General features: G+C 42.5%; 1 protein-coding gene across 2 annotated transcripts; it reads right to left on the bottom strand.

Moving 5' to 3' along the window:
• Window positions 1-341: 341 nt before the first annotated feature.
• On the bottom strand, window positions 342-18,073 carry LOC140533213 (stimulated by retinoic acid gene 8 protein-like). 2 transcript variants are annotated; one of them, XM_072652649.1, is made up of 7 exons: window positions 18,002-18,073; window positions 17,404-17,488; window positions 15,476-15,631; window positions 11,923-12,211; window positions 5,561-5,610; window positions 3,004-3,115; window positions 342-532 (listed from the first exon to the last, which is right to left on the bottom strand). In XM_072652649.1, the coding sequence occupies exons 1-7, from the start codon at window positions 18,006-18,008 to the stop codon at window positions 461-463; spliced, it is 771 nt and encodes a 256-aa protein (XP_072508750.1). In that variant the 5' UTR covers window positions 18,009-18,073; the 3' UTR covers window positions 342-460. The 2 variants fall into 2 exon arrangements, 1 of the variants encoding a protein (XP_072508750.1); XR_011976837.1 differs by having other exon boundaries at window positions 445-532; window positions 2,563-3,115.
• Window positions 18,074-19,157: the final 1,084 nt, after the last annotated feature.

The raw sequence follows: 19,157 nt of genomic DNA on the forward strand, positions 1-19,157 counted from the left end.
TTAAATCCCTACTATGCCCGAGAAATGGTGCTCATTGTTGGGGATGCAAAGATAGAAATGATAAAGAACACGCTGCGGTCTAATGGAAGGTGGAATTGAGTAACATAAATTACCGTGACAAAGAGAAATAAATGTGGAAGGAAAGGTCTGAGTAAAGTACTGTGAAAAATTTGAGGAACACATACACACACACACACACATGCATGTGTGTGTGTGTGTGTGTATGAATACCCATGTGAATCTTTATATTGTATAAGAACTTTTCCCCTCTCCACCTAAAAGAAGACACAGTTCACTCACAGACCAAAACTTAAGGTTTACATTTAAATACTTTATCAATAGTCAGATCCTAAGACCATTCCCAGGAAAGTCCACCCCAAAAACCCTCAGATGGAGTTGTGGGTGTGATCTCAGCTTTCAGCAATGCATTTAACCATGAACATTCCCCAGTCTTCCTCTCTTATAAGTCCTCATCAAAGGTTTCAGTGCACCTTAGCATCACGGTCTCATCATCAAGTGGGATGGCTTCTTCCTGCAAAACACCAGGGTGGAAGAAATTAAGGGGAAAGTGAGAACATTTTCTCTCTGAACTATCCAGTCCAAGTTATAACCTATTTTGAATGTCCCACCCATCATCCCCAGACCAACCCACTATTGCTCCCTCCTTTCACAAAAGTTATCTGAATTTCTGTTTCCAAAGTCCATTCCCTTTGATCTTCAGTTACCAGTTTCTGGAAGAAAACCAGAGTTCTAAGAAGGAAGGCCCCAGTCCAATTTCACTCAACCTTCTTCTATGGTAGCACGAAGAAGTCTTTTTGGGGACTTTCTCCAATGGGACACCAGAATAGGAAAAATTCCTAAGTTTTGTCCCCTGTGGTAAAACCCTAGGCTCAAAATGGTCCATTGAAAAAAGTGTCATTACAGAGTTTGAGTTTGATTGTGTCTGAGGGTCATTCAGTTCTCCTCTGTTCTCTAACTGGAGTGTAGCGCTAACCCTAGTCAAGGTGTGCCCACTGGTCACATGGGTGATGGGGTTCACAAGACATGTGGGTGACTGAAGGGAAATCACTCTTCACTGCTAAAGAAACATCAAGCACATTTCCTACTGACAGTGGAGGCATCTTAAGTGAATGCATAGGAAAAAAAAAGCCCGTATTACTGGTCCTTCCCCAAGTGTAGATGCCAGCAAGGCTGAAAAACTACTTCCAAGTCTCTAACAAAGGATATTCAGGTTGGAAAAGGAACTATTTGTATCCATCCACATAAGAAGGAAAAGAACCAGGTTTTAGCTTCAGGGAATGTTCGCAAAAGCTTGAAAGAAGAGGCATTTAGGATACTCAAGATGAGAACAGAAGGCCTGGTCCACTGGGAGGGGGGAAATTTAAGATTTAAAAAAATAAAGAACAAGCAAAAACCCAATTTATTATATCCCAGTTTTGAATTTCTGAGTAAACAGTTGGTTTACATTTTACTCAAAATGCCCTGTGCACTCACTCTAAAGTGCTAAAGGAATCCAGGAAAACAGCTCTGGAAACTGTAGGCAGGGATTCGTGAGCTGCTGAAACCACAGCTCACACCAACAGGTTCTTAGGAGGTGAACTTAGTAAATATTTATGTAAATTAAGTCACACTGACAGGCTCATCTGGCCAAGGCTCATGGGAACTGGAAACTAAAAATGATAAAAGCAGAAAGGTTTTTATTCTCATGGATAAGGGAGAACGTGGGGACAATTTGAGACTGTTGTCTCTCGTCAGTTTTGGGTAGAGAAAGGGTTGAGAGCCTGGAATTCTGAAAAGACAAGTTGAGGCTGTCCTTTCCACCTTGTCCAACAACCTACAGCAGCCGTGCTGGGGACAAGAAGTAAATCGCTGCTGAGGGAAAAATAGGAGAAGGTCCCAAGCCAGAAACAGTAGTTTTGCTCCTAGCTAAGAATTCTGGGGAAGATTAAAAATAAAACCAAACCATTATGTTTCAAGAGAAAGGTACCAAATTGTACCTTAGTGGTGCTGGAGTAAAGAAAACATCTTACTATACAAAACATCTTTAAACTAATGGCTGGTGATTATTTAGGCTATTTTAGTAAAGAATTACATTGTAAAAAATGAATAAAGGGTAGAAAATTCATGACTCTTAATAAGTTCCCGAAGGCTTGACTAGAGAAGTCCTGGTATCTAAATTCCAGGCAAAACATTAACAGTGTTGACCTTTTGACAAACGGTTCACTGCCACCTAATGGTAGCATCCTTAAATTTCACGTTCAGCCTTTTTTTTTTTTTTTTCAAGACAAGATTTAATCCCACCTTCACCCCCCACTTCCCAAAGCTGATCGAGTTCTAATTTGTCAACAAATTTCACATAAACCTTCACAAAATGTCCCCGGCATCCCACCCACAACAGGGATGAAGGAGGACAATCACAGTGCCTTTTTCTCTTCAAAGTCAGATAGGTCCAGCTGTGCTGACAAGGTAGGGATTTGACCTTACTGGGCAGCCCTTAAGTAAATCACTTTTCTCTGCTTTTGTTTTTAAACTGAAGTTTAACTGGAGTCCTAGGCTACTCACCAGAAGGTCTCTGAAGATAGTGAAACTCTTCTGTCCTTGTGAGTGATGCAAAAAAAAATCTTGCCTTAGGAAACATCCTCTCCTGTCTCTTCTCTCAGTTTTTTCTTAATAGTTTTCAGCCTCATAGGAGAACACATGACTTAAGTCACCCCCAAATGGAAACAGGCCAAATGAAATGAAAATGAGTTGACTCCTTTTTGGTGTGACCAGGAAAAAGTCATTCAACATTTATTCAGTTCCTACTTCATACAAGATATTTGCCTTGAAAAACTCCCATTAAATAGGAATTTAATTCCTGGATCCTTAGATGAAAAGGCTAGTGGGCATATCATTGAGCTACCTAGGAATTCAAGCAAATGCAATACGTTGGAAAATCCCTTTCCTCCATCGAGGAGAGAAGCAAGGGTGCAGAGATCTTATCTGCTCTGCTGTCTGTCCTACCTGTGGCAACTGTGTGTTAGCACAGAAAAGGCCCTTAAAGAAACTGATGATCTGCACATAGAGATGGTTGTTTTCCTCTGGATTTTCTGAGCTGCAACCTGCGAACACTGAACTGACAATAGAAATAAAAAGAATATTTAACTCCTATGTTTTGGGTTTCTTTTTAACTTTTCCCTGGGTACACTTGAATATTTCTACTGAACCCTTGGTGGAATTCCCACGCACAAAGACTCCAGCTAAAGAAAGCCACAGTACATAGCACATACTCTGTAACCCACTCCTGGCAAAGCTCTATTGTGTCTGCTTGGTCCCTCCCTTTTAATCTCTCATGATATTAATCACTGAACATCATGATATTCCAGACCTTAGTTTGAGTTGTTTAGTACACATCACAAATGATGAGGACAGGAATAAACTCTCCTTATGGTGGGGTTAGTCTCTTAGCCTCTTGGTGCCCCAGGCAACCTTCAAAGACTCCAAGGGTCAAGTTGCCAATCTGCTTCAGCAGGATTGAGTTTACCTAGTAGGAGCTGCCCACATCCATGAAATCACAAGTCTAGATTAAAAAACAATCTTCATGGTCAAATTTGGGATTCTGGGTCATAATCTCTAGACAGAAGAAAGGGATAAAATTCTTAGTTGCAGCATCTCCTACCCTCGTCCCACAAAGCAGTAACATAGAACATTGGCTCCATTCTCCAACGAAGGTCATTTCACAGAACCAACACCGTCTAATGACAAGTTTATTTCAGTAAGGAGGTAACAACGTTAGCAATAAATGCAGGCCATCTCTCAGCAAGGCTGTTCTTGGACTATGGTAATATTGACTCCAGCATTTTCTTTCTTTTTTTGTTTTTTTTTAATTTCTTTTTATTCTTATTAACTTGATAAACATAAAGCAATTTAGACTAACACAAAAAGCAACCTCTGCCTTGCAAACAGCAGAGAAAGCCTTGTGTAGTCTTACCAGCAACTTAATAAATATTCTATCTATCCATTTATCAATCAACCTACTTATCTGTCTATTCATCTATCATCTATCTGTCCATCTGTCATTTATCTACCTATTTAGCTCTCTACTACTTAGCACAGTGCCTAGCACATATTACTCATTTCTTTCATAAGTATTCTGTCTATCTATCCATCCATTTATCCATCCATCCATCCATCCATCCATCCATCCATTTATCCATCCATCCATCCATCCATCCATCCATCCATCCATCCATCCATCCATCTATCTATCTATCTATCTATCTATCTATCTATCTATCTATCTATCTATCTATCTATCTATATCTACTTAGCACAGTGCCTAACACATTAAGTATGTAATCAAGTCTCTCTCTGTCTCTCTCATCTTCTCTACATCTCAGTCCTTTACTTATTTCTTATGCTTTGCTACAAACTAAACAGTAGCTGATACTCATAGATGGCTTGACTCCAGAGGAGGGAGGGTCACCAGATTGAGAAGAATGATGGAAAAATAAAGAGGCAGACATTAAAAGCAGCAGATTTAGGTTGTTTGAGGAGGATCTTCCTAATTAGGGCTACCTGAAAATACCTCGTGTGGTGGTGAGTTCCCTGTGTGGTGGGATGACTTCTTGTCAGGCCTATGCAGAGATGATTCACACTTCAGATAATGGTTGAACTAGATGAGGACTAGGTACCTTTTAATCCTGAGAGTTCTAGGATTTTAGAAGTGTGCCTTATACTTGAATTCTACCCATGATGGCCAGTTTGGTTTTGACCCACTTTATGTCCAAGCTGGGGATGTGGGGGGTGGGGTAGGATGGGGGTAAGATCCACAGTGGTCTCAAGGCAAAGGATAAAGGAGTGTGTGATTTTAACACTAGCCCAGACCTGCCACTGAACCCATGCTGGTTGATCCTGGAGTCACATTCTACACTACAGGTCACTAAAGAGAAGAAGCAGTGACACGAGGCACTCTGCAACACATGCCTTTGCACAGCAGAATGTTTGGTTGTTGTCTAGTTGTTTCAGTTCTTTGACACTTGGTGATCCTATCTGAGCTCTTCTTGGCAAAGGTACTTGGAGTGGTTTTCCATTTCCTTCTCTGAGTCATTTTAAAGATGAGGAAACTGAAGCAAACAGGGTCAGGTGACTTGCGTAGGGTCCCACAGTTCTTAAGTGTCTGAGGCTGGATTTGAATTCAGGTTCTCCTGATTCCAGGGCTGGCACTCTATCCACTATGCCACCTAGTTGTCCAGTTAGCTTGTACGCACAAGACAAAAGGCTCTCCTTGGGTTATCTTCCTCAGGTCCAGTAAGTGTCTGCCTAGGTAACAAGGTGATACAATAGATAGAGTGATGGATTCAGAGAGGGAAAGTCCCAGATCCAAATCCTGTCTTTGACACTTACTAATTCTGCGACCCTGGCTAAGCCACTTAACCTGCTTCAGTTTCCTCCTCTGTAAAATGGGGATAATGATTACACCTGCTGGATAGAGTTGTTGTAAGGATTAAAGGAGACAACATATGTAACATACTCTGCAAACGTTAAAGCGCCATGTAAATGCTAGCTATTATTGTCTTACCTGGGGCTGGAGACACCTGCGGCCACATCAAACGCATCTTCAAACAGGATCTGTGAAGGGTTCACATTTTCTTATGTCAGAAGCAATAATCCATTTCTGGGTTATTAAGTCAATAACCCAGGAATCCCAATATGCTTGGGATTTCTGCAGTAAAACTTCTGGTAACAAGATTTAACCTGGAAACTAGTCACATTCATGTGGGGTCCACGCTATAAGGTCAGGGGGCAGAAGGGTAACAGTAGAAGCATGACTGCTGCCTAAGTTATTCATTCCCTTTAGCCCCACAATGACCCTAAATGCTGGGCATTTAGCCCAAGGAGGTCAAAGGTGGAAAGGATCTATAGGGATCCAAAATATTCACATTAACACTTTTTGTGCTACCGATAACATGGGGAACAAAAAGTGACTGCTCAGCAATTGGGGAATGAATGAACACACTGTGTAGTGTTTGAGTGGAATGACATGTTCTTATAGAGTAAGAAACCGTGAATATAAAGAGTCCAGAGAAACTTAGGAAGCCTTGGATGAACGGATGCAGGACTAAAGCACAACCAAGAGGAAACACATAAAAGCCACAATCATGTTAAGGAAAATAACACTTTTTAAAAACACCCTCTATGTACGTACTGACTAATGTTGACTCCAGAGGTCAGATGGTTTCTGTAGAAAGGAAGGGACTGTAAGTGCAGAATACCATACATGCTTTTGGTTGCTATTCAGTCATTTCAGTTGTGTCCAACTCTCCATTACCCCATTTGGGGCTTTCTTGTCAAAGACACTGGAGTAGTTTGCCATTTCTTTCTCCAGCTCATTGTATAGATGAGGAAACTGAGGCAAACTGGCTTAAGTGACTTGCCCAGAATCACACAGTTAGTAAGTGTTTGAGGCTGGTTTTGAACACAGGAAGATAAATCTTCCTGACTTCAGGCCTAGTACTCTATTCACTGGGCCACCTAGCTGTCCACATGCTTTTAGATATAAGCCATGGCTTGTTTTGCTTTTTTTTGTTGCTTAACTACTTTTAAAGACAGGATCTATGGGACAAGAATACTGGGAAATGACACCATTTTGAAAAAAGAAATCAATTAAGAAAATCCAAAAAGAGAACTGATTCCTTTCCTAACCCTGTTTGGTTAATAATGTGCTGCCTGCCATCAGGATTCTCCCTGATTCTGAGGTCTTATCAAAAGGTCCTGGACTGGGCATCTTGGAACATGCCCACCATCCTGGTTCTGCCATTGCAATAGCCAACTTCTTTAACCTTCCTACCCTGGATTGAGTCCTTAGAACATTTACCTCGAACACTGAGGATGGGGAGAACTAAAATAGGGATGAGAACTGAAAAGGGAGAGTGGACTCTGGGGAGCTGAGGTGGGTATGCTCACTTAGAGGGCAGGCAGATGCTGAGCACAAGGGGATAGATACGGAGGGCACTGGGTTCTGCTTTAAGGAAGGGGGAAAGACTGATTGGATGAGAAGGTTAAATATCTCAGCTCAGAAAGGTCTGTTATGAGACTGGGATACTGATCGAATCTGAATGTCAACAAAGTTCCAGTGTCAGACACTAACTAAGAGACTGGAATAGGCACACCTGTTCTTTAGTATATACGAAATACTTTTCCCAAGTAGTAGAAAAACAAGAAAATATGAAAGTACAAATATCCTTAGTAAAGATCTCAAACACCAGTTTCTGTTTAACACTCCTATGAGTAATGTTGAACAAATTCAGGGGTCTTCACCGGTACCAGAGACCACCCAAGAAACTGGTAACATAAATCAATATCTACCATAAAGAAGAGATTTTTGTTAATAACTTCCTCTACTTGCAACGTCATATTCCGACACATTCAGAGTTCGAATAAAGTTAATGGAACTTGGTTAGAATGAATGGCCTAGGATCTATCCATGCCTTTAAATAAGACAAATAGATAGATGATGGCATCCATGAAGCTAAATTTCGGTTGAACGGGACAAAAAACATGCTTCAATTTTGAGCAAAGGGCTGTAGTAACAACAAAAAAGTGACTATCTTTTAAATTCTCAATTCGTAGCAATAGGCATCCCTGGAATGAAGAACATGATCACTGACTGAAAAGAAAATCTAATTATTTGGTGCCTGGAGTATACTTTACTTATGGGCAGCTAGGTGGTACAGTAGGAGGGGAGTACTGGCCTGGAGTCAGGAAGGCTCATCTTCCTGAGTTCAAATCTGGCCGCAGATACTTACTAGCTGTGTGACCCTGGGCCAGTCACTTAACCCTGTTTGCCTCAGTTTCCTCATCTGTAAAATGAGCTGGAGAAGGAAATGGCAAATCACTCCAGTATCTTTGCCAAGAAAACTCCAAAAGGAGTCAAGAAGAGTCAGGCATGACTAAACAACAACAAAAGAGGAGACCACCCTTTTACTCCTCTTATCGCTCCACTAAGGAGAAGCCCCATTCTCAAAGAAAGAGGAGGCACCAAAACTCCACTGTGTGTTGTGTGTATACGTACACTGGACCCACATTTAGGACACTGGTGATACCTGCAAACTAAGAACTGCATCTCCCTCTGCCTCCAAGGGTTTAAGAGATGGAATAGATAATAGAAAGAGCATTGTACCTGATGACAGAAGACCCAGGTTCAAGCCTAGACTCTAGCGCTCTCAGCTGTGTGATAATGAACAACACCCTCTCTTGAGCCTTTCTCGTTACTGTTCAGTCAGTGCAGTCATTTCTGTTGTGCCTCACTCTTCATGACCCCATTTGGGGTTTTCTTTGCAAAGATACTGGAAGGGTTTGTCATTTCTTTGTCTATCTCATTTTATAGACAAGGAAACTGAGGTAGCCTGTTCAGTGACTTTCCCAGAGTCACATAGCTCTGAAGCATCTGAGGACAAATTTGAACTCAGGTCTTCCTGACCTTCTATTCACTGCTCCACCTAGCTGCTAAGCCTTGCTATGCTTTCTCATCTTAATAATGGGGATGATAACACTTATTTTCCTTATACCTCCCTTCCAAGGTTATCATAGCAAAGCACACCGCAAATCGTAAAGCACTGTATAAGTAGGAAGTATTTGGTTTGCTATTTATTTATCCGTGCCATATCCTAGGCAATGTGGTATAGCACTGGCTTTGGTGCCAGAAGACCTGAGTTTAAATCTACTGCTTACTATCTGTGGGCCTTTAGGCAAGACACTTAGCCTCCCTGGGCCTTGGTTTCCTCATCTGTACAATGAGGAGATTGAATTAGGTGGCCCTTCCAGCTCTAAGTCTATGAGCCTATCAGTGAGTGCTGCTTCTAGGATTGGGATGTCCCACATTCCAACTCAAGAGCTCTAACTACGAGTCCCCAAGTACCTCTGATACTTAATAGCTCTATGACCATGTGAAAACCCCTGAACCTCTCTGAGATTTGGGCAATTCTCCAAGACTTATTTGGTAAATTATTTGCATTAGGGTCAGGAATCACTGTGTCATGCAAGAAAGTAGATCTTTATTAATGTATCTTAGATCTGAATGAACTTAGTTTTTCTCGTTTGTTGGAAACTTTTCAATTGCTAAGACTTATCAGACATCTCCTGGATGCATGAGATTCCAAGCTAGAGACTTCTCTCCTTTACTGGAAGGTTTCCCCAACAGATTGGGCCAAATAAACAAGACATCTGAGTGAACAGAGCTGCACTCCAATTTTGTGCACGGTGTCAAATACCACACTTGGCAAAGGACAGGCAATTATCAAGTGCTATTTTAAAATGAGATAATGCCATATGTCTTATCTCACTCATCCTTACACTAAGCCTTCGAGGAATGGAGTCTAATTGCCCCTCCTGCATACAGCTGTCCTGATCTCCCCACTAGTTAGAGACCTCACCACTCATTCCTCTTTGCCCTCAAACTTTCCCCTCTGTGTCTGCCAAGGTTGATAATAAATCTATATCCTGGCAAGTGGGGTACTTGGGAAGATGGCAAGGAATAAGGGGACAGAAGAATGAGGCTGGTGTTCTGGAACCATGAGTTTTCCCCTTCCCCACTTTAAGTACCTCATTCATTCATTCGTTCATTCATTCATTCATTCATTCATTCATTCATTCATTCATTCATTCATTCATGCATCTCTCCATCCAACCATCCATTCAATAATCAAATACTACAAGCTTGGCACTGTGCTAAGGACTGGAGGTTTTGGTTGTTGTGTCTGATTTCTTCATGAGCCCATTGGGGGTTTTCTTGGCAGAGATACTGGAGTGGTTTGTCATTTCCTTCACCAGCTTGTTTTCCAGATGAGGAAACTGAGGCCAACAGGGTTAAGTGACTTGCCCAGGGTCATACAGCTGGTAGATATGTGAGGCCATATTTGAACTCAGGAAGATGAGTCTTGCTGCTCTATCCACAGTGCCACCTAACTGCCCTAAGGGCTGGAGAAACAAAGCCATTAATAGTAATAATTCCTGCCTTCAAGAAGCTAACATTCAACCAGAGCAGGTAGGGGAAGACAGCATGTACATACATAGATGAAAAAAAAAGCAAGCTACAAGGTGCACTAAGACTTCTGGGACACCCTATATACAGATGAAGTGAATTAAAGTAACTCCTTGGGGAGAGGCAGGTGAGAGGGAAAGCATTAATAGTTGGGTAGGGAGAATTAGGATAGCCCTCACGTAGGAGGTACAGTACCTGAACTGAGACCTGAAGGAAGTTAAGGATCCTTCTTTTTAATCCTTCTTTACCCACTCATGGGCCCAATACTGTGCTGACTGGCATATATCGACCTGCTTCATTTTCAGCCGGGGCTCGTTCATTTTCTCTGGGCAGTCTGGTGGCCCCCACCTCTGGTTCTGCCATATTAACTGGCCACAGAACCGTTTGAAACTCATTTCTCGTTATTTCTACCTCCTCCTCCACATCAGCCCAATCAGTCCATCTGCCATATTGTTCTCATACACATTGTTCCTTTTGGACTCTGTGCTTTTGCCCGCATCATGAAATGACTTTCCACTCTCTTCTCTGCCCCTCCATCTCCCATTACTTCTTTCAAGTTCTCCTTCTCCTAAGGCCTTCCCTGATTACTACGCCGAGAATTCCATTACCCAACATCTCACTTGTGTATGTGGTTGATCCCATGCTATCTTTCCATTGTGGGTGCTGATCCTGCTAAGGGAGATCAGTTCAAGGTATGCCCCTAACTCTTACTGGGCCTTGACAGGCTGGAAAATCATGGGGAGTCAGAATCATACTGGGACCTTCCAGAGTGGGTTGGAACAAATAGTCCTCTCTGTCCTCATTGGTGGTAGGATGATTCGGGTCCCCTGAATCTCTCGCAGGCCAGAAAAGTTTCTTACAGGACATCTCAGTCAGTTAGCAAGTTGGTAACCTCCCCTGAAGAGGCAGCTAGATGGTTCAGTGGACAGAGTGCTGGAAGTAAGCAAGACCTGAGTTCAAATCTGACCTCAGATATTTGCCAGCTGTGTGACCCTAGACAAGTCACTTAATCTCTGTTACCCGGAGAAGGAAATGACCAAGAAGACCCCAGCGATAATATGGTCCATGAGGACGTGAAGAGACAGACCTGACCTCATGACTGAATAACAACAACCTCCCCTTGACCCATGCTCTCCACCACAGTTGGGCCAATGGTTGTTACAGCTACCTGAAGACTCAAACTTATCCTCTGAGTTTTTTCTTCTACAATCCCTGCAGGTAGTAGCTATAGATGGGAAGCTAGGTGGTCCAAAGGGTAGAGTGCTGGGCCTGGAGTCAGGAAGACTCATCTTCATGAATTCAAATGCAGCTTCATACACTTCCTAGCTGTATGACCCTGGGCAAGTCACTTAATCCCTCTTGCCTCAGTTTCCTCCTCTATAAAAAGAGCTGGAGAAGGAAATGGCAAGACTATTCCACTATCTCTGCTAAGAACACCCCAAGTGGAGTCACAAAGAATCAGACATGACTGACAGAATGAATAGGTAGCTATAGAGGTTTCCTGTTATAGTGAATAGAAAAGATGCCCTTAGAACCATGAAGAATTGACTTCCACTCTTGCCTTTGACATATTCTGTCTCTGTGACCCTGCCCAGGACTCTGAATTTCGAAGTGACTCAGGCAGTACCAGTCTAAGAGAATCAAAGTTGTTGTTCTTCACAACCACCTAGAGTGCCCTATCCAAATAAAATCATGGATCTAGTAAAAAAAAAAAAAATCCCTGCATGACCAACAATTCAGCATTGTGGTAGTGCAAACTTCCAAAGATATCAGCTATGATTCTAGTGACATTCTTGACACATTGATGTCACCCTGGAGAAGTTTCCTGGCCTCTTTCTCTATCTATAGCAATGGTTATGTCTTCTGGACCTACCTCTGTCTCCTCCAAAAGACCCACTTACCTCCTCTGGAGTGGAGACCAGGGATTCATTGGCCTCTTGGCTGCCAACTCCACTGTCCTTCACACTGTCCTCAGCAAGATACTCAGGCTCCTGGAAGGGAGCCTTTGCATTGACAAAGCTGCTTTGTCTCTGAACGCAGGCCTGGAGGATACTTTCTCTCTTCTCTTCTGGAAGCTCTTGCCACAGATGGGAGATGACTGTAGAGACAATGGGCAGGGACACCTGCTCAAGGGAGATGATTCCATTCTGGATCAGAAGGTCCACTGTCTGCTTGTAGAAGTAGAGATATCTAGAAGAGAAGAAAGCCAGCAGTAGGAGAGGGGTGGTGATCAAGGGTGGTCACTAGGAGGTCAAAGGTGCTGCTCCCCACTTTTTACTCCCCCTGCCCATGTTTCATTGAGGTGTGATTGTTTCACAGAATCTCAGCTTAGGGACATTAGCCAACCGAGAAAGGGATGACAAGAATCCAGCATCTGCGTCAGAGCAGGAATCTCTTCTAAAATATCCTCTGACAAATGTTCGTGCATTCCAAAAGACCCCCAATGATGCCCACTTTCTGCCAGAGAGATGATGGACTCCCAACACAGTCTGACATACTCATTCTTGGACAAGGCTGATGAGGGAATTCACTTTACTTGACTATGCTCATTTGTTGCAAGGAATTGATTGATTTTTTTTGTTCATTGTGGAGAGAGAGAACATAAATGCTTGTTGATAAAAATGATTTTAACAACACTTATGTGCTCCTTAGTCACGGCAGAGCAGTGGACACAGGAAGTGGTAGCAGGATTCATTCTTCCTATGAGACAGCTGAAAAGACTGAAGCAGAGAATAATGAAATGACCCAACCCAGATCATCAGTAGGGTTGGGAATGGGCTCCCCAAAGTGGCTTGCCTTCTGATATTAGACCCAGCTTTGTCCTAGATCTTAGGATTTTCTTGTGATGGGATGAGAATGAGTTGGTGGCATCATTTTGATGCCCTACTTGTTCTTGGGGTCATTTAACTTTGCTGCTGCATTCCCAAAGGCTAAAGCAGGACATCCTTGGGGCATTCAACCAGAAATCACGGACCTGTCCTGGCTGGGAATGAGCATGGTGAGAGGCCTATACCAGCTCTGGTTCTGTTTCTGGGTTTGTAAACAAGGAAAATCCTGATTTGCTGGTAAAGATGGAACATTGTTGTGAAATGCTACTGAGGTCTTTTGGAGAATACCCTTGATGACTCCCTCAGTCTTCATGATTAGGCAAGGACTTTATCTCTGCCTGCCCCGTAGAAGAGTCATACTGATTTCAGCTACATTTGGCAACAAATCAAAAAAAAAAGATTCTTAACAAGCAAAGTCCAAATAAGTCAGCGACTATCTCATAGGTTCATAAATTCCTTACCACTAGAAGGTCTTCCAGGGGAGGCTGTATGACCTCTTGTCACACATGATGTACAGGGAGTATTCCTACAATGATTTGGGGTTGGACTAGAATGACCCCTGAGTTCCTTTATGATTCTGAGGTCCTATGATACTATAAACTGAGAACCCTAAGGTCCCTCTGCAATTCTAAAATTCTGTGTTTCTATGGATGCTACAACTGCAGGGACCACAAGAAAAGAAATTAATCTTGGCAAGGGACCTTGGGAAGGAAGGGGTCCCGAACTTTGTGGGAAATCTGGACCCTGAGCTATGAAACTCATGCTTTGATGTTGTAGCAAATTAAGTATCGTACTTGGACTCCAAGTATGTGAGTTCTACACACTTATTAGCTGTGTGACCCTGGGCAAGTCACTTCACTCTTAGTCACAGTTTTCTGATCTCTAAAATTGGGATAATAATAGCACTTCACTCATAAGGTTATTGTGAAGATTAAATGAGACAATAGGTATAAAATATTTTATAAAACTTAGAGTGCTATAGAAATGTTAGTTATTATTATAATTAATTCTCCTTCAACAAAATGGAGCTAGGGAGTGAGAGAAGAAGAGCTTCTTTATGTCTTTTCTGTCATATCAGAGAGTTCAGTGTAAGACCTATGTACTTCCTGTGCAGGACAGGGCTTACGTAATACTCTTAAAGGAGCCTCTCAGCAGGTCCTGGCTGAGCAGAGAGGTTTATTAGGGAATGGGTATCGAGGGACAGACGTGTTAAGGTGATTAGGTGGTATGGTGGAGGTAGGTAGGTGGTACAGTGGATGGAAAACCGGGTCTGGAGTCAGGAAATCCCGAGACTGAATCTAATCTTAGATAACTACCAGTCATATGATTTTGGGCAAGTCACTTACCCTCTGTTTGCCTCAGTTTCCTCAGCTGTAAAATAAGGATGATAAGAGCACCTTTGTAAAGTGCTTAGCATAGTGCAGGGTACATAGTAGATTCTATATAAATGCTAGCTATTATCTAGTATACTGGGCATACTGGATTTGGAGTGGGAACCTGAGGTTCTAGTCTGCACTACGTAAATGTTAATGCTACTGTTACTCTGGGACGAAAGGACCCCTTTGTCACATAACAGGTGCTGTCTTCCCCGCCTCCAACAAGAGTTCTATGGAGAATGATCCAGGTAAATGTCTGCTGTGTTGGACAACCCATAGATTTTTTATCTGAGCATGGAAAATGCCCAAAGACTCTACAGAAGCATCATATTGCTGCCCTCTGCTGGCCAAGTTCTACCCTGATGCTTGGCACATCGTGGTTAACCTCTGCCTGGGAGAAGAGGGGCTGACACAGGGCTGCCTTTCCATGTCACTGTTCAAGTCATAAGATCACACATCAGAAATTCAGAGCTAAAAGGAATTTTAGAGGATTTTAGTCCAAACCCCTCACTTTTTGTTTTTCTCTCTCTCCCTTTATTTATTTTAATTTACTATTTTAACAACCTCCAAAAACAATGGACATTTATACATCTGTATAAACACAGAACAGAGAAAGAGTATTTGCCCATGACATTGCAAATGTCTATTATATACAACTTGCTTTTCTATTTAAAGGATAAGATACAATCAATCTATAATGAACCCCATTAGCCATCTTCGGAATCCTGTGGACCCCGTTCTTCTCAGAATAATGTTTTTAAAGGTATTAAAAAAAACACACAAGTTTACAAAGAAAGCCAATTTATATTAAAATATAGTGATACCTGTATATATAGCACATATATGTATATGTACGTATGTGTGGATAGATAGGGAGATAAAGACTTAGATAGATGTTCCAAGTCATAAACCTCTGCTTCTAGAGATAGTTGTGAAAACTATGAAAAGGAACCTAGAAGGCCCACCATAAGCCATTTCACCAAGCAGAGAACTAGTCTAGGTCAATGCCTTTTTGCTCTGTGACTGAGCCAATCTTCTCTCTCTCTCTCTCTCTCTCTCTCTCTCTCTCTCTCTCTCTCTCTCTCTCTCTCTCTCTCTCTCTCTCTCTCACACACACACACACTCTGTGTCTCTGTCTCTGTGTCTCTCTCACACACACAGAAACACACACACACACACACACACACACACAAACACACTCCCATTACCAACACCACCAACCATTGACAAGTAGGCTGTCACTTACATACCGTTCAAATTCCAACAAGTCAGGAGATGAGGTAATCGAGGACAAGTTGGAAAACTCATCTCTCCTCTCTTCTTCCTCCTCCACAGCTTCTCTGTCAAGCTCTTGAATCAGGTACCAGATTGTTTCACCATTCTCACCCATGGCTTCTGATGTCATGCTGGGGAAAGAAACAGAGACACATGTTAAATGGATAGCATCTTTAACATTTATCCCTCCCTCTCTCTACTTTCATTTCCACTCCCTAGTTCAGAGCCTTGGACTAATTCAATTGTCCCACTGACTTGGACTACAATGATGATCTCCTAATGATCTTCCTTCTTGTATTTTCTCCTCCCATCCTATTCCACCAGATTCATCTTCCTCATGCACACACCTGCTCATTTCATTTTTTTGATGAAAAGTAGCACTGACCTGCCAACTGTATGAAGCTCAGATTTCATGGCCTGGCTGCCCTCTACTACCCCCTACATTTCTACTTCTCTCTTATATTATCTCCACCCCCACTCCTGGCTACCCTCTACTACCCCCTACATTTCTAGTTCTCTCTTATATTATCTCCACCCCCACTCCTGGCTACCATCTACTACCCCCTACATTTCTACTTCTGTCTTATATTATCTCCACCCCCACCCCCTGGCTGCCCTCTACTACCCCTTACATTTCTAGTTCTATCTTATATTGTATCCACCCCCACCCCTGGTTACCCTCTACTACCCCCTACATTTCTAGTTCTATCTTATATTGTGTCCACCCTCACCCCTGGCTACCATCTACTACCCCCTACATTTCTAGTTCTGTCTTATATTGTCTGCACCCCCACCCCCACCTTTCTCCTACCTCTGTACTCTATGCTCAGGTCAGACTGGGTAACTTGCTTTCCTTTGCTGCACAGACCCTATATTTACCCACTTCTTTGTTCTTATCTCCATTGCTCCTCATGCCTAGAATAGTCTCCCTTACATTTCCATTGAATTCCTATCCATCCTTTAAATTTCCATTCAAAAGTGTTCTCCAGAAAACCTTCCCTCATCCCCTATGTTGTTATTCAGTTGTTTCAATTATGTCTGACTCTTCATGGCCCCATTGAGGGTTCTCTGGGGAAAGATCCTAGAATGATTCGCCATTTTCTTCTTCAGCTTTTTTATAAATAAGGAACTGAGGCAAACGGGGTTAAATGACTTGCCCAAGGTAATACAGCTAGTAAGTGTCTGAGGCCAGATTTGAACTCAGGAAGATGAGTCTTTCCAGCTCCAGGCTTCATACTCTATCCACTGTACCACTTAGATGTCCTCAGTTAGTCATGAATGCTCTTTCCCCCATCCACAGACCTCATCTGACACTTTGTATGCCTCCCACTTCTGCACTATTAATCAATTGATACTCACTTAGCACCCAGGATTGTGCTAAATCTAGGAGATTTGAAGACAAAAGTCAAAAGATTTCTGCCCTCAAAGAAGTTACATTTCACTGGGGATTCAACATGTTCATAAGTATATGCATGAGAAATCAAAAGCAATTTCCAAGGGGAAGGCAATAGCAGCTGGGAGAAGAGAGGGAGGTCTTCCGCAGAAGAATATGGCCCTTGAGCTGAGTCTTGAAGGAAGCTAGGAATTCTGAGATGCAGAAGTAAGAGGGAGTGGAGCCCAGGTATGAGGGAGAGCCAATATAAAGTCATGGAGATGGAGCATAAAGTGACCTGTAGGAAGGAGACCATTTTGGTTGGGCTATAATGTCCAAGAAGGAGGGTCATGTGTACTAATGTTATTCAAGTATGTAATACCCCCATGGTAAACTATAAGCCCCTTGAGACAGAGACCTAAAGTTGGCCTTCGCTTCCAGAATCTACCACGATGCCTGGCATGTATGTAGCTGTTACTTCTGAAATGTTTGCACAATGTCCTAAAATTTTGGGAGTCTACAGTGCCTTACCTGTGATTGTTGAAGTACATCATGGCATACTCTGCTTTGACCTCCTCTAAAGTGGATGCCTTTCCATCTTCCAGGTTTAAGGATTCTGTTGTCAGGAAGAAGGGAAGGTGTTGGAAAGAGGTGTTGCTGTCCAGATGGGAAGCCTGACACTCCACAGTTCAATGCTCAGGATGTTCTGAGGACAGCTCCCTCTTGTAAACAGGGGGACACCAGGGGAGGCAGAGGAGGATTCGCCAAGCCAACAATGAGAATGCAAAGAATTAAGAAGACAAGAAACATGTAGCATCATAGATCAAAGAAGCTTAGAACTGGAAGGGGGCTTTGGGATCTCCTAACTCATCCCCAGCTTATGTAGAGATCTTCCTGCTCTTCCTCCTCCTCCTACTGGTTAATGAGGGATTCCCAAGTGAGGGATATGCCATATCCAGTTGTCCTGCCCTAGAGGGCTGCCAAGGACCCCAGATCAGGCTGCTCACCTTTGTCTCTCATTTAGTGAAACTCTAACCCATCTATCCAGAATTAAACCCTACCTGACTGAGCATCAGAGCCAGGTTTGATCCTGGAGGGAGATAAGGGGCATGCCATGATACGCAGTTACCTTTCATCTTCAACAAACTATCCAATGTTTTCTCCAATTCCTGAATGTGAGTCTTCGCCTTACGCAAAACCTGCCACTGAACACAAAGGCAAAGCTGAAGCCCCTCCCTGACCACTCCAAGCAGGTGTGTGTTGCTAGAAGCAGAGGCCTTCCCCTGTGGTCTCTTCTTTCCCACTAGTTGGTCACAATCTTTGAGCTATTTTGATGCAAGTGACAGGAATGGGTAAAAGACCAAGGCCCAATTCAACTGCAAGGATTTAAGCCTTTAAAAGAGCTCATAAAAATGGGTTTTATATGAAATACCAAAATACTTGGGTAAGCAGAGATCAGCAAAATGTTCCTTGAGTGGTTTTTTTTTTAGTGTTTTGTTAAAATGCCAAGCTGAGATTAGCAACTTAAATGTTGATGCTTACACAGTAGCTACAACTCTACCCCTACAGACTTTTAACAATTTCAAAACTGTCTGTCGATTATAATGAGATGATAGATTTCGAGCTGTAAGGGACTTCAGAATTCATCTAGTCCAGTCATTCTTAATTTGGGGTCCATGATTTTGTTTTCTTTAATATTTGGATAACTGCATTTCAATTTTTCTTTGTAATCCTTTATGTCATACATTTAAAAACATTATTCTAAGAAGGAAGGGGGGTCCCCAAGGCTTCACTGGCCTTCCAAAGGGTTCCATGGCAGAAAAAGATTAAAAGCCTCTCATATAGTGCAACTAAAGCCCCAAAAGGTGAAGTGGGACTAAGGGAACACAGACTAATAAGGGACTGCAGGCACATGAATCCAGGTCCCCTGACTACAATTCCAGTGCTCTTTGCCCTAGGGCCACAGTATCTTGTCATGGACATTACCAGGGAGACACCTCCTAGCTTGACAAAGGTGGAGGTATAAAAAAAACCAGGCAAACAAATAACTTAATGTACATTCAATGCAGCTGGTTTGAATCACAGCTTAAGTAATTTCTTTAATAATGGCCTAGAAGCAACCTGTAGGCTGGGACTGTGGTTTATGCTTTGTTACCATGGAATACACTGCACACTTCCACTTCCACTTCCACACTGCAATACACTTCCACACTGCAACTTTTCCCATTGTGGTTTTGATATATCATGAGTCAGCACAAGAAATTAAATGGGAATTTTGGGGAGTT

This window comes from Notamacropus eugenii, chromosome 3 (assembly GCF_028372415.1).
Source record: "Notamacropus eugenii isolate mMacEug1 chromosome 3, mMacEug1.pri_v2, whole genome shotgun sequence".
In the NCBI taxonomy this organism is placed as follows: Eukaryota; Metazoa; Chordata; class Mammalia; order Diprotodontia; family Macropodidae; genus Notamacropus; species Notamacropus eugenii.

Excerpts from the sequence above, each read along its gene's own strand:
- LOC140533213 (XM_072652649.1), bottom strand. Across the intron at positions 12,212-15,475 it reads GACTTGTTGGAATTTGAACG|ATATCTCTACTTCTACAAGC; the intron begins GTATGTAAGTGA and ends CTTCTCTTCTAG. Across the intron at positions 5,611-11,922 it reads TGGTCTCCACTCCAGAGGAG|ATCCTGTTTGAAGATGCGTT; the intron begins GTAAGTGGGTCT and ends AACCCTTCACAG.